The 22,084-nt window shown below is 43.0% G+C and overlaps 1 protein-coding gene across 3 annotated transcripts in view; it reads left to right on the top strand.

Moving 5' to 3' along the window:
* The first annotated feature begins 16,294 nt into the window (after positions 1-16,294).
* ARL15 (ARF like GTPase 15) overlaps positions 16,295-22,084 on the top strand; it is a 222,485-nt gene continuing 216,695 nt past the window's right edge. Inside the window, exon 1 of one of the 3 annotated variants that reach the window (XM_075411075.1) lies at positions 16,295-16,479. In XM_075411075.1, the coding sequence (XP_075267190.1) occupies positions 16,468-16,479 (12 nt within the window). In that variant the 5' untranslated portion in view covers positions 16,295-16,467. The remainder of the gene's footprint in view (positions 16,480-22,084) is intronic. The other 2 variants (XM_075411076.1, XM_075411074.1) reach the window with 2 other exon arrangements.

Genomic DNA, 22,084 nt, shown 5'->3' on the forward strand with positions numbered 1-22,084 from the left:
CCTGATAAGAGTATCAAAAGACGTTGGACTATTCTGCAAGCTGGAAAATATTTTTTAGGTATTCTAATGCTGCAGTTCTACACACTGGTTATGCAAAAACTCAAAGTTAATATTTCTTCTCAGTAGATGTTTGATTTCTTTAGTCTTTGAAGTCACTTTGCATGCTCTGATAATAATTCTAATTTCCTGATCTAAAATGTCCAGCATTATCTTCACATATTTTAAGTTTATTTTTATCCATATCCAAGTATGAAGTAAGCATTTAGATAGCTAGGTAATGTGGTTACAAAAGATGCTTGCTACATACCAATTACAAGTCAGGTGCATGACCACTTGTAAAATTCAGCCCCATATGAACATGCAAAAGGTATTAGGGGTTTCCAAAATGCAGCTGCTACAGCCATTTGTCTTTAAGATCTTGTTATCCTTAATGTCCACATCTCATAGGTGTGGGTGAGTTCATTAAGGAGTATCTTTCTGCCTCTAAATTGGCTGCCATAGGAGACTGCCGCATGTCAGTTATGCCTTTTTTACAAAATAATATGGAGTTAATTGCCTGCATTTACAGAATGACTGGACTTTTCTGTTGTGCTACCAGATACAACCCCCTGTAGTTATTACCTCCAGATGTGGGGAGAAGGGCTACCAGAAATACCTGGCTCCAATCGCCCACATTTTGTTCAATTACAGCAGGTCAGAGTTGGAACATAAAGACCTGGTCTGCAGCAGTGTTAGGCACTCAGAGCTGTGCTTTCATATAAAATTAAAAGCTGGCTGGCTAGGATGCTACTTGAAGCTAAAAATTGCAGAATTCTGTCTGTCTTATACTAGGTACCCAAAATCAATAGATACTTTGACCTTTAACTTTCTGTGCCTCATTCCTGCTTCTGAAAGAAAGCAATAATAATATTCTCTCATCTTAAAGGATTGTTGTGAAAATGAACTAATTAATACCTGTGAAGCACTTAGATAGCATCATAATGCGTGCCAAAACAATGAATAATTCTGTCCTCAGACAGGATTTGACAAGTGGTGAGTAAATAATACATAGGGCCACACACAGCAATAATAACAGTAACGAAAAAGGAGAATTGACTATTGACTAAGATAGCAGTCAAGTGGAAAATATACAGTAGAGTTATATAATCAGATAGCACATCATAATGGACAGGCACATGCATGCTGAATTAAAGCTGCACAGGGTATGTGAAATCTAGCATTTTCTCCCTAAGTTCTGATTTCAACGGTAGTTTTAACATTGTGTTTTGAATATTTCCTGTACTACAACCACAATTGTTACTTTTCTATTCCTGTCCTTGGTTTTCAGCAGGATACACTATTCCCTGTGAGGATGTGGGATATGTGGAAAGATAGAATCACATTTGGAAAATAATTCAGATAGTAATGTAAAGTTTTCTAAAATGAAGTTAGATCTGACCACACTGTGACTCCCATCTACTCCTCCTCCATAAGAAATATGAGTCAGCTGATGTGGTAAGTTGAAACCTCTTGGCAGTTCCTTGCCTGGAGACCAAATCTATCAGATATGTTCTGCCCAGTGTCCCAGCGGAGATAAACTAGAACTTGCCCGTCTGCAGCAGGAATGGTATCAGCAAAGGCAAGTAGGACCTGGCAGGATCTATGTTCAAATGCCTCTGCTGCAAGTATCCATTTGTATCCCACTGAAATTACTGGGAATTTTACCAATATCTGTCTGCATGCAGTAATATGTCTTAGACCTCTGAAAGTTAGATATCAAGCAAGGACCGTGTGAAAAACATGTGAAATTACTGTTGTCGAAGGCTTGTTCAGGTCTGAGACAGTGTATTAATATTCATGCTGAACAGCTGAACAGGGTGAAAATGAAGAATTAGTGATCAGTACTAATTAGTGATCAGTGCTAATGAGGATCCTTTGCTCTAAGCACACATGTACTGTGCTTTTTGGTCCAATGTATACAGCTTTACTTGAAACATTCTCCCAGTCTCTGGTTATTTTTGTATCGCTGCTTAAAATTTTTCATGTGTTCAGAGTAACATTAATCTTTAGCCTTAATTCCCTAAGTAAGTATTAACAGAGTTACATGTTAATGAATTAACAAACTTACTTTCCGTGTCTTCTTAAACCCTCCATGTAGAAGCAACTGATCAAATTTCATGTTAGTTATACAGAAAGCTTATTGGTTTATTATTTAGCCAGGACTACAAAAAACAGATACGATCCGAATCTATCTAGCCTTCATGCTGAAATGAAGCAGAAATAAAATAGAACAGGTATTCCTCCTCACATTTTCTTCAGATGGGTTAAAGACAAGAAGCCTATATTTTGGTTGCTGGCCTCTCCCTCACGAGAAAAAAGAAAAACATGTTAATGGGAGTCAAATGACCCTGTAAAGCATGATTTGGACTTGCTCCCATAGCTGAAATCTATACAGTTACCATGTAAAGTACCTAAATCTAAATGAACTCTTAAAAAAGGTGACTATTGCGACCTGTTTTCCTGATCTGAGATTTGGTTTGGCTATAGTCTGTCGATGTCTTTTAAACTGTGATTTCCTTCATTCCTTCATGAGCCAGCTACTTGCCAGTTTTTCCCATCCTCAAGACTGTGTGGAGGATGCTCAAAGGACCAATGCAGTTAATTCCTAACCAAGAATTCTTCGAGATGGATTCAGAATACTCACTCCTTCCTCTTACTTTCCCCCACCTTTGGATCTGTAATTGCATGTAGGATAGATGAAAGAAACACACTGAAGCGTCCGAATTCACACGGTGTCTTTAGACCCTCATCCCAAACCCACATTGGAACAGTGGAGAAAGCGGGACAGTGGTAGTGTAAAGTTCCCACCCACGCAGTAAATTGCTGAAATGGAAATATATTTCCAAGTGTGCATGCCCTCTGTCATATTTATTCCCATACCCCTGACTGAAATGGAGCTGAGCTTCTCAGCTGCGTAAATCTGTTCCCTGCAGGTCTGGCACGTCTGCAGTGTTTCTGGGTTTGTGCTATACAGATGATCACTACAGATGATCACTAACTGGTTTTATCACTCACAAGATAGGTTTACAATCCAGCTGCCAAGACATTAGCAAGAAAGGATGGTTGGACTTGTGGTTAGGACACTGACTTGGAAGATAAAAAAATCCAATCTTGGTTCTTGGCTTTCCTGCAGGCTTTTCTGTACAACTTCTGGCAGGCAAACCACAGTCTTTCTGTCCCACTTTCAAAGGTTGGGGGAAAAGGTATCAGGATCCTAGCCCTGTTTAGATTACTGAGCTTTTCAGGAGAGACAGTATCATCTAACCCATGCATGCAAAAACTCTTACACAGAGACAAGATAAGGCCTTCAGAGGAAAAAGAGCAAAGAAGGTTCATAAGAATTCTAAGTATGAAGGTGTATCACTAGTGACAAAGATGAAATGGAGTTTAATGTGAATACATATTTAATATTCCTGATGAAACCCAAGAACAGCTTGCTGACTTACGTATCACAGGCGGACTTACTGGAAGGGATAAGCCCACCCCCCTCCTCCATTATGGCACAAGGTATGCCACTTGCTTCATAAGATGCGACAGTGTAGCAGCAGATGACTGCATCCAATGCTACAGGCTGGGTCCTCATTATAATGCAGCTGAAAATACAGAGTAGAGCAAGTGGAAGGTAAGTATACAGAGAATAAGAAAGCATGTAGTAATCAAGGTTTGTCAAATGGATGCATATTCAATAGAAACAAAGATATTTTCAGCAGATTCACCTTTGTTGCTGTTGGCAAAGTAAATGTAATTCTATTGCTGTCCTGTTTGTATAGCTGATGATCTTGCTCCAGTTTTATTCACTAGTAGAATATTAGCTTGCAAAGAAAACACAAAAAAGTGCCCATTCTAGGCTTGTCACACTGTAGTGCTATTAATGGATTTTAGCTACAAAGAGCTTTTACAGGATGAAATTGCTTGGGTTCAGTTTAAAATTAACAATTGTAGGCTCACCTTCCAGACCTCTCTTGGGCAAAGTTCATATTGAAATTGAATTTTCCATGTGTAAGGACTGAGAAGGAGCAAGGTACAAAAGGATTAAATACTTACTTTTATAATACCTGCACTGTAGAAAAAGTAAAAAAAATAAGCCTCAGAGACTTGTTGGACATTAATAAAGTGTCCCTGCCAATGGCAGGGGGGTTAGAACTAGGTGATTTTCAAGGTCCTTTTTCAGCCGTGCCCAGCGACAGGACAAGGGGCAACGGGCACAAACTGAAGCATAGGAAGTTCCATCTGAAGATGAGGAAGAACTTCTTCACTCTGAGAGTGACAGAGCACTGGAACAGGCTGCCCAGGGAGGTTGTGGAGTCTCCTTCTCTGGAGATATTCAAGACCTGCCTGGACAAGGTCCTGTGCAGCCTGCTGTAGGTGACCCTGCTTCGGCAGGAAGGTTGGACTAGATGACCCACAGAGGTCCCTTCCAACCCCTAACATTCTGTGATTCTGTGACTCTGTGATTCTGTCCCTTCCTACCCAAACCACTCTATGGTTCTGTGGTTCTATGCTTCTATGAATATGAAAAAATGTTGCAGTGATAGTAAGTGAGACAAGTGGCTGTATGTGATAAAGTGCTAAATTGCATATGTGAAAAATGTTGAGAATATCTGTGGATAATTGCAAGCACAAAAACACAGCAGTAAATTTATTGATGGAGTTAAATTTTCTTTAAACTGTCTTAGAGTGTCAGATGTTAGGTGTAGTCCCTGCTACCCTGTGTGGCTGAGGTATAATAAATGCTGTCAGATGCAACAAAATCTCTTACAGTGCATATTATATATATGCTGCTCACTCTGTAGGTACTATAACTCACACTTCCATGGTAGATGCTAGTAAGATAGATAAGGTTTAAAAAGTAAATCCCAGACATGAGAATTTGTGAGTACAGACTGAAAGAAAATTCAAAGCCATTTGTATGAAGTGTGCCCAATTATTACTAAGAATGTGAGGATTACCACTCGAGCAATAAAAAAGGAGCTTTGGTTGTAGTTTCTGACAAAACCCCACATAAGATGGATTTCAGATACACAATCCACAATCCTCAACAAACAAACCCTGGTATTCACAAGTATTTCACTCACCAGATCTTACATCACTTTTTCCTACATCCCAAATTTTGTCTTTTTCTTAATTTTATGCTTTGTTGGCTGGTTTTCTGTCACAGGAGCTGTAAAGCTTTTCCTGTTCTACTGTAGTGGTTTCCATTGCACTGAAAGTGGGAGATGTTTAGAAGCCATGTTTATCTCTCAAAACATCCTTGATGACTGTAAGAATTCCATTGCTGGTGGGGTGTTTTAGGTTTTTGCTTTGGTTGGGTTGTTCTGTGTTTGCTTTCTTTTTTTTAAAAAATTGAATCTGGAAAGCAAAAGATCTTTACAAGATCATTCGTTTATGAGTTCTTGAAAACTGGGGTTCAAAGCATAGACTCTCTCTTGGTTTATGCAGGCTTCTGTTCATAAAGCTGACTGTAACTAACTCCACCTTATTAGCCAGCAAGAAGTTACAGGAGTCCAGGACTTAGTTCTGAGTTAAAGTCAATAGGAGTCTGTTTATGTCTTTCAATCAGTCAAAAATTTACTAGCTTTTCTGATTGCAATCTCTCCAAAGAGTACGTGTACAAAACAGGTTCCATCCTTCCTTCTCATAACTTCTCATGTTGTCCTGATGTTTTTCGGGATAATGTGTAAAGGAATCAGAAGAGCTGATTGAGAATACACAATTTTCACACTCACTGAAGTCAAAACACTTATAGTGCACTTTGGTAGGCAATGGGGGCACTTCTTCTAGCATTAATTCTTACACAGAGATTTTCACGCGCCTCACCATCACCTAAAGAAATTTGCATTATATGATACCAGACTTGGCAAAGATAACAAAAGTTTGTTAAAAATATAGATCTATTATTTTAATTATTTTTATGAAAACTTTACATATTTATATTTAATGGCAAGTCTTGATACAGTAAAAGAGCATTGAGAACAAGTGTTAGCAAAAGGCTTTCTTTATTTCAGTCTTTAACTGAAAAACAGAAGGACAGCCGAGCATCTATAATTTAATGCCACAAGTTAAGGAATATCTGGTTTACAGAGAAATTTGGCTGAGACAGTGTGCGACCACAATATGAAGAGTGTGCAACAAAGAAACGCTTTTTATCCAAGATTACCATAAGCATACTTGGCATAAACCCCATGATTTTCTCTCTTAACTATATACTTGCAATTCCTTGTAAATAAGAACATGCAATAGTAGCTAGTCATTTACGGCTTGTATAAAATAAGGAGAGTATAAAAGAAATGAGCATTCTGCATATTCTTAATGTTTGCAATTACGTTTTACTATGAAGTGTATGGAATTGGTCTCATTCCCGAGTGTCTGCTAGTCTTAATGCTTATTTAACGGTGCAGAGCTACCGTTTAACGGTGCAGAAAGTCTGTCAGGAGGGAGTCTTCATCAGACGTTTCCCCATCCTGAGTTGCAGAGCAGGTTAATGGAACCTGAAAAGTGAGAGGCAGTAGTGAGGAATGCTGAGAGATGCCTTGATTCTAGACAACTTGCTTGTGCCCATGAACAGAACAGCTTTTTTAGGGTTCCTTGCTGATACTTAAAATCAGCTATTTGGCACCTCTATTACCCCTTTGAATCCCTTTGGTTAGAAAATACTAAATGAAGTATTTACTGTAGTAATACACTGCATTTTTAAATACAGTGACTAATTGTGATTATCTCAGACAGAAGCAGTTAGCGCAGATCTGCCCTTGACCATAGCAATGGCAAGTTCGCATTTAATATAAGTGTCAGTTAACACCTCTATTAATTGGGTACATCTTCCCAGTATAAACAAGCCAATGACAGCAGAGCACACTCTGTTCTTTCCACACTGAATCGTTCCCTGCCAGTAACCATCTTCTGTTCTCCAAGGCAAAGAAGCAGTTGTTCCTTTGTTAAATGCCAATAAGCCTTAGTCCATGCTTTTGTATGAACAAATAATTATCTATGTTTCACAGCCTGAAAAAGTCTCCATGTCATAGTTAATATACTAGGAAGTTACAATGGTCTTTGCCTCTAGCTGTTTTCCACACCTAATTTTACACAGTGCACATAAGCAGAATTAAATTGTTTAAATAGCGTAATGCCATACAGCTGGTTCAGTCAATGATGTCCTTAGCTCTTCCAACACTGTATTTTTCCCACAAGGATTATATGCGTTTTACCCTAACTACTGTTTTGCCTTATTTGGGAGGGGAAGAAAAATTTATCAAAAATTTTATTCTGCAGTGAGCAGTAAAGAACGTAAACAATGTATATATACACTATTATAGGTTTGAGCAGCTGACAGAAGCATTTTAAAACTGCTGTACAAATACCATCAGCATCCAAATAGCACTGCAAAAAGTAGCAATGGCAATAAAGGCTTCCTGAACCTTCCTTCAGACACCGAAGGAAAAAAGGGGCTTGCTACCAAACCATTCAATTTTTACTCATGGAAATCAGCTGAAATCTGTGGAAGCTGTTCTCACCAATACCAGTGGCAATAGTCAAGTTTAACTTCCAGGCACAGCCAAAGAAAACAACAGTATGTGACCTGGCTGCCTGTTTTGCAAGATCTTGTTGGAGGTAAAGCTGGAGTGTGCGAAGCGCAGGCCGCTAGTGTAACACATGGCAACAACCTGCCAGCATATTTTTGGCCGCCCCTTCCCTGCCCTGTCTGTGCAGAGTTGGGTGAATGCACCTCTGGGTGGGGTGGGAGCTGACAGCTGTCAAATGGGAAGAAGAGGAAGGAAGAAGAGGCCTTTAGGTTCCAAGGTGGGAGTGGACTGTGGAGGGAGGAGAGGCTACTGGGGAAAGGGGGAGGCAGAAGGAGGTGTCCTGTACGCTGTCACCTGAAGGCAGGAGGGCTAGTGAGTGCGTGGAGACACTCCACAAAGCCCCAGAACTTCCCTTCTGCTTCTACTTCCGCTTTCTATAATCCCACTCCTTTCCACAGACCTGACATTTTCCAGTCATACTTCCCATTAAAACCCCCTAAAGTAACTCCCAGACCGTCTTTCATTGCTTTAAATCAGTTCTAAAGAACAAAACCACCAAACAGGCCGAGGCCTCCCAATTCTATTCTTCACCAAAACATACTGATACTGATTGTTTTACATTTATTACTAATCAATCATGAGCTTCTGAGATTTAACAAAATCTTACACCTGAATCTTTCCAGGTGCCTAATTCGACCTGAGAGCTAAAATATTAACTCTATGCCTGTTAGGGCATTTTGTAAGTCAAGGAAATTAAAGAAGGAGAATCACGATATATCACTCCTATGGCATTCTTCAGCTTATCTTAGAGGGGAAGTGCAGAGGGAGGTGCTCGAGTACCGTCTTCAGTTTTGGAGCCCTCACTCCAAAGAAGCACATAGAGGTGCTGGAGCGTGTCCAGAGCAGAGCAACGAAGCTTGTGAAGGCTCTAGAGCACAAGTCTTCTGAGGAGCGACTGAGGGAACTGGGATTGTTGAGCCTGGAGGAGGCTGAGGGGAGACCTTGTCCCTCTCTACAACTACCTGAAAGGCGGTTCTAGCGAGGCAGGTGTTGGTCCCTTCTCCCAAGTAACTAGTGATAGGACGAGAGGCAATGGCCTCAAGTTGTGTCAGTGGAGGTTTAGACTGGCTGTTAGGAAACATTTCTTCACTGAACGAGTTGTAAAGCCTTGCAACAGGCTGCCCAGGGAAGTGGTGGAGAAACCATCCCTGGAGGCATTCAGAAACCTTGTAGATATGGCACTTCTGGACATGGTCTAGCAGGCATGGTGGGGATGGGCTGACGGTTGGACCTGATGAGCTTGAGGTCTTTTACAACCTTTGTGGTTCTATGCTGCTATGATATGCACTTTTTTCCCAATACCTATCTGTTGCCATCTGCCTGTGTTTAAAGGATACACAAGCTCCACTGTGTTCTGTTGTAACCTGTTCTCACTTTTGGTGTGTTCAATCTTTCTAAGTTATTATAACCTTAGAAAAGACAATAGGTATACTTGTTTGAACATAAACTATCATACCTTTCCCATGTAAGTGGGCACAGTAGTGAAATTACTTTGTATGAATTATAGCATTTGTAGAGTATCCAGCAAGTCAACCTTATGGAGAAAGGAATATAACAGGTCCTGAATGCCTCTTATGTTCCATTGCATGTGCAGCCTTCCAAGAGCAGTTCATGTGAAGGTGGAGGTGGTTATACCGATATTTAAGTGGAAGGTCTCAAACCTAGAAGGCACGATTCTCGAAAAGCACCTGGATTATCTTCTGTTCATGTTATTCCTACAGCACAGATCCCATTCAGATTTGTGTATGAGTTGCTTTTGGAAATCAAGGAGACATTTGAGTGATTTAAAAATGGAAGGTATTTAATTAATAGCCCCAATACAGAGAGATTAGTGAGGCTGAAAAAAAGACCACCGTGCAAAAAAAAGAAACAACACTGTTACACACATTTGCTTTCCTTCTTCCAGACGTATTTTCCAGTGTAGCGCGATTTTCTTAAGTTTCCAGTTTAAAAATACATCTTCTGTCCTAGTCGGGGAGCATGAAGTTGATTTATCTGGATTCTTTTGGCGTATCACTGCTTCAAACATTTTTATTACCTCATAGGTACAGAACTGTACCTACAGAAACATCGCAAAATGTCTCAGGAACAATTACAATTGAAACAAATGCTTCAGAGAGATACAATTTGTTTCTAAGACTTCCTAATTACCTTGTTGTTTTCAACTCACGGTATCTCCTTGCTTACTACATGCATTTTTCTCCTCAAGAATTAGTACACTGGCCCGTATTTCCTGCTTTTCACCTAAATGGGAATCCTTTAAAGAGATCAGCAGTTGATGTAACTTTTTTCCTGTTCCTTGTCTTCAAAAAGCGGCTTTTGCACAATGCTTTTGGTTAATCTGTCTGACCAACACAGGATTCTCCTTCCGGACTGGTACTGTTCAAGGCTTGTTACGATTTTTTGAGGTACTAGTATCTATACCTCAGATTTTGCTTCCAGAGTCTTATGCTCTGATGCTCTAATCTTGCCTTTTAATTCTGTTTCAGCTATATGTTGATAGGTGTACCTTACCATTAGTTACTGTAATTCAGTAGGAATATGCATCAAAGCATTTAAGCACACTTAGTCAGTAGGACTTTAAGACTTGCTTTAAAGAAAAAAGAGGTCCTAAGGATATGCTACATAGCAAAATACAGATTTAATTATAGCTTGTGTTCACATGCCTGCATAACTTAAATTAGCTAACATGAATAAAATTAAAATAGTTAGTTTGTGTCAAGTGGTAACTGGAGTTCAAGCTCTAAGGCTTGTGTTACTACTTTGTCCTTTCTCTTCTTAATGTACTACCCTAGATGAGGCTAAAACCTGGCTTCATTTCTGCCATAAAGGTGTATCCATACCAACAAATTATTTCTTAGTAATTTTGGGCATTTATTTTATCTTTTTTGCTAAAAGGCATTTGACTTTTCATTTAAGATTCAGAAAAAAAATAGGTTAAAACTCAAGTAAGTAGAAAAACTTCAAGCACAGAGACATTGTATCTGGTGTTCGTTATTTCCAGCGAGACACGAAATGTTCATTTCCACTGACAGCTGCAGTGCTTTGCTGGGTGTACTCTTAATACATGCTCTATTTAGACTACAGGCAAAGTTTAGTTGTACAGGTTTGTAGCCTCACTGACTTCTTGGGAAGACACGACTGTTAAGGAAAACACAAAGCTGAAGTATACAAGATGGATTAACATGTTCGATTAAGTGTGAAATACAAGGTCATAAGAAAAATGCAATTTCCTTTGTTTCACAATTATCTGATTTTTCTTTTGCTTTGAGACTTCATATTTCTTCTCACCAATTCATACGTGCCATTATTCAGTCTTGCTCTTTTAGGATTAAGAGAAAGACTGATGCTGGCAACAGTCAGACCCACGTCCCAGGTCTCTGCAGAGCTTTACTTGAGGCATCACCTTCCTCACCATTGGACAGGCAGCCCCTGTGGGATGGGCATTGTTGATCTCCAAACACAACAGAGGTATTATCTTGGTCATAAGATGGATTGTCTTTTAGTAATGCAATGGCATTTTTTTCAAACCTTCACAAGACTATGATTCCAGAAGTTCTGAAAAAATGAAGAATTTTCTAAGAGCAAGTGGGGAGGTGGAAGGCTTTAAGAACTGGATTCAAAATCAGCCCATTTTATAGCTTGAAAGACACAGAATACTGTCTCTCTGATGCTTTTAAGGGTAAATTTGGAACACAAGTACAATTCTGGCCTAACAGAGTTCTCATTGTGTGGTCAAAAACAATGGAAAAATGCTACAGATGAAAACATGTATTTGCATGTTAACACTAGAGCAAAACCCACAGTATAACTGTATTGTGTCTATTTGTTTATTCAGTAAAAAGGCAAAACAATCTGAACATGAGAGATAAATATTTGAATACTCAGTAAACAATATTCATACTAGAAACAAATGTATTACTTTAATCAGAAGTGTAATCCTCAAAATGTACTGCACTGAAGTCACAAAAATCCAAGGGTTCAGCTCATCCCAGAAAGCTAGACATTATGTGGAACGGGACTAGATTTCTTAGTGTTTGCCTCCTCGTTGATTCTCAGCAGAGACATGAAGGTATAATTTCTAATCCATCTCATGAAGGTATTTCCACAGTGCCCCAAGCAGTAGAGGGTTAAACAAGATTGCAACTGAAGTTTTTTTTTAAATCTTCACAATACCTTGCCATAGGAAACCACTATTTTCTACACTTCACAAAAAAGAAATCAAGCAAAGAAAAGTCAACTGCTTAGTCAAGTGTGTATGAGAAGAAACCCTAAAACCCTACAATGGCTTCCAAATTCCACTCTTAAACACAGAACTCCTGCTACCAAGGGAGATTCCCTATCTATGACCATTTAGTCCTCAAACTCTGCATTCAGACAAGGTTGCCAGTTTAGGACTAGGACTCTTGACTATTATTTTTATTGTTGTGGGACTCTTTCATGACCTCTCATTGAAAAGTCATGAAAAGAAAAATGAGTCCACAGCACTACCAACTTGGGGTGGGGTGACACAGAAATGAAAAAATATCACACGTAATTTTCAGTCTGCTCAGCAATATAATCTATTGATTAATCTATTCAGATTTCTTCATGCAAATATTCTTTACCAACAGTAACATTTTTGGTGTACAGGGAAGATTAAATAACCTACATAAAATCAGCTGTAATATTACAATTACTTTACCCATATCCCATAGGTTTAAATTAATTATTACAATTACACTAAATTTATATCTGTGTAACTACAGCCAGGAAACAGTTTCTGCTTTTGACCTTTTTTTACCATTAATATTTGCTTTTAGACTGCCTGTTGTTATTTTGCCAGTAAGGTTACTCAAAGGACAGAAAAACAGCTAAGGAAACAAGGAAAGGGAGGAGAACATGTGAAAAATCCTTTTCAAAATCTGCTTGCTTGCTTTCATATACACGTGTACTTTTGCAGGAAAAACACTTCAGCACACAGGGCAACCATAGCGTCAGAAGGTAGCAAAGCATTAGAGCACAGAGAAAGAGGAAGCGAAGGTTTTTGACTGGGAAGTCTTGCTTGTCCCATAGCACTCATTCACCTTTGCCTGCAGTATCTCTTCATGTTGACATTTGTCAATATATCAGATAAAGAGTTGCAAATCACTTCAAGTTTTGTTTACTCAGAGCAGCTTCTCCCTTTTGCTGGTAACAGTTACATGAGTTTGTTTAACAGCAGGCTCCAAGTCTCTCGCTGAAATTAGAGCTGCAACTACAACTGCCAAGTGCTGTTGGCCCTCTATTTAATGCTCAAACGCTCCCTATGAAAAAAACTCGTTCTTTGATTTCTGTGTCCACTTCTTCTTCCATTTTTATGCCCTTCTGGATCTTTCTAGAAAATAACTTTTGGTGACAACTGATCACACATCTTTACTGTTAAAATTTATATTTAGAAATCTATTACCATTAGGCCGTTCAAACACTTTCTTCCACCAGTTTTCCAGCTGCTGAACCTCAGATCTCCTATGAGTAGTCTTACTTCTTATTTCCAGCTTCTTGTCTGTTTTGCCAGCAAAGTCAGAGTCTTTTTGAACTAACCACAACTTGTATCTTTTAAGGTATCCAATTCTAAATTTCTAGCCATGTCTAATAAAGGGCTTTCGTCGCATTTGGGAGCATTTACACTACTGTGTGAGTATCCTGAGTCAAAGTGGTCCATATTTTTATGTGAGGCTTTTCTCTACAGATTTTATCATTCCAGAGTAAGGATACGGTATTAACATGGAGCTACATGTTACCATGTTTTGCTTTCTTGCTGCTAACTACCCTATGACTCGCCAAGATGAGAGTTTGTGTATGCCCTCTGATAACAACCTTGTACCATGGAAAACTCAACGTTGAAATATAATATGGGATGAGTAAGCTAGTCTGTTTCAGTACTTTCAGAGGCATTGAATGATTTTCCCTTCTATCTTGACATGTTAGTTCTGGCTGACAAGCTTCTTTACAAAGATAACTAACTTCTTTTCAGATGAAAGAAATCCTGCAGAACTTGCTAGGAAAATCTCAGTAACATGATGACTGCTGTGTAGGCTAGAAAGTACATATTGTAGGACACATCTTCTGTTTCCATTCTGCTATTTTTCAACACTCATCTTCACTTTATGTCATAAAATGAATGCACCATAAGGCCACACAATGGCCAAATGACTCGTGTGTTTACAGTGAACAGTTTACAGTGAACAGAACCACTAATATCTAAGCTTAGGCTTATTTCTCTGTCAATCAAGTCTGTGGGATTTGCAGCATATACGTTAGAATTTTTCTGATTTTGTAAACTGCTGTTTTGTTCAGCTCATGAGGACTTGTTTATAAGCTAGAAAGAAAATTTTGTGTATAAAACAGTCATTTGGGAACAAGTATTTTTCTTTGCATGTATAAACACATGGCATCTTCATAATCAGAGGTATCAGATTCATATAAAACAGAAGGGTCTTCTAGTTCATTGTCTCCAGATCTAAATCAGTGCTAACTAAACCACACCTGAGAAACATTTGTAATTCATGGCCACTCAGAAATTCTACTGCTTTTGGTTGTAATGCCTGTCTGCGCTAGATTACCCTTCCCATTGAAGTGTTTTCCAGTGTCTGGCCTAAGTCTCCCTTGCTGCAACGCAAGCCAATCACTTCTCTTCCTGTCATGACGTACTCTCTGTAGCAACTCTCTACATATGGATTCCATTTCCCCCTCAATCAACTCTAGAAGAAATAATTCCCAGTCTCTCCCATTACTCTCATAGGAAACACTTCTGAAACCTCTGCTTGTTCCTGATTCTCCCCTTTAGGCTCTCTTCTGGTCACCCTTCATTTAGAGCAGTGTCTAAAGGCACCAAATCTCAAGAGTGATGTATTACTGCTTCTAAAAAGAAGAAATAAAGGGTTTAAAAGGTTAAGAGGAAAGCACTACAAAATGTTAAAAAAAAAAATCATACGCAATGACAAAAGAAGAACAATGAAATACGCGTTTCTTGCAGCTCCTTTGTTACATTACTGAGAGACGTACTTTAGCCACCTCTGTTCACCCTGTAGTTCCCGCTGACAAAAGGACACCTCGTGATCACCAGAAAGTTGCCAGCAATGGCTGGGACTACACAGAAAACAGTCAGACCACTGAATAGCAGGAAGGGCCAAGCCTGCATCCCTCCTCCCATTCCTTAGCTATTAAAATACTAAATTTAGCAAATTTCTTAATGATTCAAAGTAAACAAATTCATTTGCGCTTACCTAAGTCAAATTTCATCTGCTATGTAGCTGTATTTGACATTGATTCCCAAAGTAAAGTAAGGAGGGTCAAAGGAAGCAAGTTCTTTGCAGACCAGGCATGCGAGGAAAATGAGTTATCCATATTTTGGGCGGATGGGGGGGAAAACCTTACGAACCCTGTCTGAGACTGACTGGGTGCTGTGACCGAGCCCATCAGCAACATGCCTTCATTAATTACAAAAAAACAGAGCAGCAATTGCAGTTACGCTTCCCCCACCCCAGTTTACTAAACCGAGGCGAACTGCTCGCCAGCACCCTCACGAACACACAGTTCTCTGCTCCCGAGTCCACGCTCACTCCTCCTTTGCTGCTTTCTTCACTTTTGCAATGGCTTTTACACCACTGCGGGGAACTTTATTACTCTTTTTATTATTATTTATTATTATATTATCCCACCTGATACTGTCTGTCTAGATTTCCTCTGCCCCAGTCACACCGCGAAGCCTCCTCCAGTTTCCCAGCCGGGCAGGTGCTGTCACAGGTCCGCGGGCAGGCCTTCGGCGCTGCGGGCGTCCCGGGCCTGCGGCAGAGCCCAGGGGCCAGCGCCCCGCGCACAGCGCAGGGCACGGGGCAATCGCGCTGCCGGACACACAACGCAAACTCCTTGCCTGCCGACACCGAATTTCTCAGAAATGGGCCTCTCGGAGGTTCTGCTGAAGGCGATTTAGCGGCTCCGCTCCCTCCCGACGAGAGCTCGCCCCCGCCGAGGGGAACAGCGGAGCTCCCGTCCCCAGCCCGGCCGGGGAACGCCTCCGCTCCCGCCGCCCAGCCCACCGCCGCGGGGGCCCTCGCCGAGGCCGGACCCGCGGGCAGCGAGCGGTGGCAGCTTCCAGCGCCGCGGCCCCGCGGCCAGGCGCCCGCCCCGACAGGCTCCGGCGAAGCCGCAGGCCCCCCGCTGCGAGCCCTGCCCGGAGGGGCCCCGCCGCCCCCCACCATCGCCCCCCGCCGACCAGGCCGCGGCAGGAGCCCCAGTCGCTTTCCGGAGCCGGGAGCGGAAGGCGGGACCGAACGGGCAGGCCTCACCCGCGACACCCCCGGGGCTTCCGCGGGCCCCGCCGGGCGCGTACGCCTTTAAGAGCGGCCTCCTCGGGCCCCACGTGTGCGATCAGCTGATAGCGACGTCGCGTGAGGCGGGGCGGGGCTCTGGGCGCTGGCGAGCGCTCGGGCGCGGCGGGCGGCGGGCCGGGGTTGGCTGCGCCCCCGCCACCCCCCCGCAACTCCCCCGGAGCCCCGCCCCCCGGAGCCCCGCCCCCCCGCGCGCAGGGCCGCTGCGGCGCGGCGCGGCGAGGTGAGGGCGGCGGGCGGCTCTGACAGCGCCGGCGGGGCAGCGCCGGCAGCCCCGGACCCTCCGCCGGCCCTCGGGGCGTCGTCGGCCGAGCCTCTCCCGGCCCCGCACCTTGCGGCGGCGTCCGAGCCCCCCGTGGCGCCGAGGCCGGCGGCAGGAAGCGCCGCTCCCCCGTGTCGGCGGGGCTGCCGGTGGCCCCAGCGCCGCTGTCAGCCGGGCGGGCGCCCGCCGACCCGGACACCTCCTCGGCAGCGCGGCGCCCGGCGAGGCCCGGCACATGGATTACCTGGTAGGTCCCCCCCGGCGGGAGCGGGGCGCTCCCCGCCCCCACCCCCTCAGCCGCGCCGCCCCCCGCCGCCGGCCCGTCGGACATCTTACCGGGCGCGCCGTGGCTGGGGTGGGCGGTGTGTGTGAGAGGGCGGTGGGCGCGCAGCCCTCCGCCGGGCTGCTAGCGGCCGGTGAGCCGGCAGGGTGCTGCTGGAGCGTGCGGCGGCCCCGCTCATTTGGCCGCTATTAGGTTGCTAAAGCCGTGACCTGGGTCGCTGTTTTTTTCCCTAAACGCGTGAGGTTAGGGCACGCTTGGGTGAACTAAATGGTCACCGTGGGCGGGCTCAGCCCTGCGCCCGGGCAGCGGGCAGGCAGGGTAACGTTTATCGCTCTTTAATGGCTTGTGGCTTTATTCGCCTGGGGACACGGCGTCGGCGGCCGGCGTGCGGGCCCGCCGGCCTGCCCTCAGCCGGGGAGCGCGGCGGCACGGCTGCGTGACGAGCCGCTGCCTTCGCTCCGCGCCGCGCCCGCTGGCCTGGTCCCGCCGGCGGGGCGGCGGGGGGGCGGCGGGGGCCCACTGCCGCCCTGCCGCTCCGAGCGCCAGCCTGGCGTCTGCGCCCGCTCCTCCGCTGTGACGAGCCGCCCGGGGTCGGCGGGGAGCGCAGCGGGGCCCTTGCGGCCTCCCCTGCTCGCTGTCGGTGCCCGGTGCGAGCTGGCGGGAGGTCTTCGGGGTCGGACACCGGACTCAGCCTTGCCGGGGTCTTGGCGCGAGATGCGCGTGGGTGGAGGCTGTCAAGAGGGCTTGGTCCGCCGGTCAAGAAGATCTCTGGAGCTGCCCTTTGTAGCGAGTTGCTTTGAGGATTGGCCGTGTTGAGACAAGAGCTGCGGGCGGTGGCTGACTTTTCCTTCTCCGACGATGAAATTAACTAAATCAGAAATATATTAAATATTTACTTAAATATTATTCCGGTGTCCATGTGGCTTAGACTCATTTTGGGGTTTTCAGCTTCATACCAGAAAAACCACCGTAGTCTTTTCTTCCTGAATTCGAGTAACAGTGAGAGAATAGAAAATAAGTCCTACGCGGCAGACATGGTGTAGGCAGGCTTCTCTTTGAGAACCTAGTTAATGAAATACTGATAATAAACTTGCAGTGTGCCAAGTGCAGCCTTGTAGCTCCTTGAGAGCCTGGAGCAGTTTCTTAAGACTTTTTCCTTAATAAACTTATATCCAGATGAAACTGGCCATCCTGTACTCTTTGAAATGCTTGCATTAACCTTTGTGACTGCTACAGGCTGCTGTGTGGAAGGCCAGTCACTCCGAGAACAATAAATTTAATAAGCCTTGGAAACTGAGAGTGTGTTTATGTATTAACTAAAGGGGGGAGGGGATTAAATAGCTCTATGTTTTTTTTCTCCATTTGGTTCTTGTCCTCTTTTCCGTTGGGTAGCCTTGTTTGGTGCCGTCTCTAAAAAAAACAAAGTGAACCTTCATGATAATGATATCCTGAGCGTTCACGAAATTTTTGCCTGGTGTTTCTGTTGTATCAGGGAGTGTCTCTAAAGACAGAATTTCTCAAGGCCTCGTCAGTCTCACAGTGCATGTTACAGTGGCCTATGAAACGTAAAGGATTCTTTTGATGTAGAAGTTGTTACAGATCACCCTGGTTAGCTTTTATGGATGGTGAAAGCCAGGGATTGGGGATAGTAGTTTAAGCAGGGTGCTGGGCCGCTGGTGCTGTGGGACAATCCAAGATGCCTTCATCTGTCACTGACCAGCCCTCATTGCTGGGGTTACCATCCTTCTTGTCCGTTGATCTTTGGAATGGTTGTTGCAGCTAGCATCAACTCTTTCAAACCAAAGGAGAAAAAGAAAAACAGGAAAGTTTTTAATTTTTTGCACCTGTGTATAACTTGGAAAGAAAATAAATTCTGTTTGGCAGCTCATGTATTTTCTCATGCATTTGTGCATTCCCATTCCCATCCCAGCCCTCATCTTCACCAAAGGCAGGAGATTGGTCCTTCTTCACCTTTCTCTGTTAATGGTGGTAAATAAAAAGTCTGCTCTTACAAAAAGGGTTGATGGTGGTGAGCTAGGCAACTAGTGCCAACTGGTTGTCTACAAACTGTGTTCAGCCTGTTGCCACAGCTTGGTCCTAGTGTACAGATGGGCCTACTCTTTATTAATGGAAGGCTTGCAGTTACAGTATGGACATTAACCTATAGACGTAAAACAAACACCTCCTCGTTATTTTCGTAGCAGCAGTACAAAAAAGCTGTGCATGTTAAGGAACTTTGTGGTTTATGCATTTATGTTGGCATCTTGCACCTATGTAGGCTTCAGAACTTATGCAGAAGGTCTGTTTGCTGGTTCCTCACACTGAGCACCTGTGTTGCAGCCTGCAGGCAGTGAGGTTTTCTCCTCTGCCTTCAGTGTGAAGCAGACAGCAGGGCAAAGGATGCAGTTGTTTCTGGCTGCAGTAGTCCCTTGACAGAGCATTAGAGAAAGTTTTGGTTGGCAGTGGGGTGGAAGGAGGCTAGCGTAACTGAGGTCAAGTTTGCTGCAGCACGGGTGCTGGAGTCGTTCCGTCTTGGCAAGGAGTCAGCCCTCAGCTAGCGCTTACTGGGCTTGCACAGGAAGGTTCTTTTCCTGATTTTTCCTGGGTAGGGCCAACATTGATGGAGACTTTTTTCTGCTGTGAGGAGCTGATCCCAAGAAATACTGGGCATCTGCTAATATCAGCAGGTTATTGAAAATGTTCAAAACTTGCTCAAAACTGAGTCAGTTGGAGCCAGCTTGGACTATGGCCCTGAAGCTCCTGTGGACAGATACCCAGAACCTGTGTAGGACCACTCCTGCTTGCAGTGTGATCCTTGATTCATGGTTAATACCATTTGATAAAGCATTGGTATCAGAAGACTATCTTCTGGGGTGCTGTGGTCTGGTTTTGCATTGTAACAGAAGAGTAGCATTAGCCCCTCTATCTTTAAGAGCTGGAAGAAACTCTTAAGGCTGGTGCCTTTTTAACTTTTGTATTGATACAATTACAATGTTAGGAGTGGTGTGGTTTTTTTTGTGTGTGGGTTTTTTTTTTTAATCAACATAGCTAAACCAGGCTCAACCTCTACAAAAGAATCCATCTTCACTCAGTTAGAGGCACCTTTTACTTATGCAGTTCGTCTGCTTATATTGAAATTAACTCCTTTAATTCGTACGATGCGAACACAGGTACATTAATGTAATTTGTATGTTTTTGTACCTATGTAATCCTGTGCTGTATCTGCAACCTTCTTCTGCTTCGTTCTTGCTGCATTGTGTCTGGAAGTATTATAGTGCATACACAGACTTGTGTTTGCTGGCCTATCTTCAGTAGACTACACTTAATTTAAGAAATTATGGCATGATGCATCTTGTGAAAAGCATGGCATGTGACCAATCTTACAATTTTTACTTGGAGAACTTGTGGGGAGACAATAGCAATGCTTCAGTTTTTCATATGTGATACTTGCAATGCAAATTTTAAGCTGCTGAGTAGACTTTCACAATATACTTCTTCAGTGGTGCCATCCGCTGCGCCAGATAAGGATCTTACACCGAACAGTTGCATGTATCAGCCTGATCTGTGTAGAGCTTCTAAAAGCTGCTTCTGAGGATGATGTAGAAATTTGAAACAGTGTGATCACAAAAGAAGTTGTCCTGTATGGCCCTGAGAGATTCTAAGATAAATTTGATAACCTGTTTTATTTTGTGTATTTATCATTTTTAATAGGATAGCTTATCCTTAAATTTTATCCCATAGTGTGTAGTATCTTAGTTACATATAGGAATGTTTTTTGGGCAGGCAATGAAGAGTGTATTCCAACCTGAAGCAGAAGATAACAATTCTTGCATGAACAACCGCATCAACTTCAGTGATTTTTTTTTACTTTTTTTTTTTTCTCAAAAGTTAAACGTGAACATGAATATTGCAATGTCAAGAGAGTGTACACTCTTAGGGCAGTAGAATCATTGTTGCTTTGTGTGGAATTTTTTTAAACTATAATAAGTTTGGATTTTTTTGGTTGTTTGTATATTTGTTAGCTGTTACAAAACTATCTTGCTTCTGTATGCGTGCACACAGAAGCTAAAACTTGGATAGTTTTTGAGTAAATTGAACAAGTTTTTCAAATTTTAGATGAATAGACCTTGAAGTGACTTCAGAGTTTCTTGATTTCTGAATGGCCTTGACCTCGAGTTCTGGATAGTTAGCGTTCAGGCAAAGTCTTTCTTGGCTTGGAAAAGCTGCATATACCAAGCTGTGGTGTTCCTAAAAATATTAGGTGATGTTAAAAGGAAAAAAAATGTTTCTGAGCAACTTTTCTTTCCTGCACAGTTTACCTTTAAGACTTTCCCTTTTATTTAATTGGACAGATTTGATTTTGAAAGTGGTAATACAGGATAAATCATAATCACTTAATGGTTCTGATCTACTTCAGATCCTGTTTTTCCACTGCGGTTTGCTGTTACATTGTTTGGTATCTGCAGGCCATAGGAAACATTCTTTCTTGCACTATAAATGTTATTATGGAGGCATCTGTTTGAAGGTTAGAGTCTTACTTCACCAAAACTTTTTAAACCAGTAGCTGCTGTCCTTGGACAAAGGGAAGATGGAGGAAGGTCCATACTAGGAAGCCTGGATTTTGCCTCTGAGGCACGTATAGTTTTTTGCTAGATCACCTGCTACATGAGCAACAAAGGTCTGTGTAGCCTTGCCCTCTTATAGTTTGTTGAACATCCCTCTCATCATGTGAATTTTATTTTTTGTCATGTAGCGATAAGGATTATTGTGACTGTCTGTTGACTCATCTATCAGCTGTAACATCCTTGAGATATTACACCCTCTGCAGAGCACAGGGGCTTGCATCTTAAGATACTATCCCTCCTTCAGTTTGGGAAGCTGATTTGGCACAAGGATGAGGGGGCTGACAGTTGTTCCAAGATAAAAATACAGCTGAATATGGGAAAGAAGGCAACTAACAGGTGTAAGATCAACTAGTGTACAGGGTGCATGCAACTCTGTTAGTGTTTGGGTCAGATGTGAATTTTTGAAGTGAATCTTCACGACCTCTGCTTACTGTATGTAAGTTTGCATTGCAGAGTGATCACAGGTCACATGAACTTTGTATTTTTCAGATGAAACCAGACTGGAAGATGCACTCAACTGATGGATTTTCAGTCCACAGGATCAGATCAGAACTAGTCTGAAGTACAGTGCCTGAAGTACGTAGTGTGAATACTTGGTCTTCAGTACCAGCTCTTGCTGTGCTGTACTGCTTGCTACTGTACGCATAGCCAGGGTCACTTAGTCTGGAAGTGGGGGTGCTGCTGCTTCTGATTACTTGCTGCATAACAATGTAGGAAGAAACCCAAAACAAGTGTCTGAGACCCTCATTCAAATAAGTTGTGGCTAGGTTCCCGTTGGTGTTTCAGCTCTATGAAGCATAATGTTCACATCTGAATCAACTGGGAATGGCAAATGGAATCAATTCTGGGAGATGGCCTCACTTGGATGAGCATGCTTCTGGTTTACTTAAGTTTGAAAGTTGAAGAACGTGATCTGGCTGAAGACCTGGAAGAGAGGTGCTCTG

The sequence above is a fragment of the Opisthocomus hoazin genome, chromosome Z (genome assembly GCF_030867145.1).
Source record: "Opisthocomus hoazin isolate bOpiHoa1 chromosome Z, bOpiHoa1.hap1, whole genome shotgun sequence".
Taxonomy (NCBI): Eukaryota; Metazoa; Chordata; class Aves; order Opisthocomiformes; family Opisthocomidae; genus Opisthocomus; species Opisthocomus hoazin.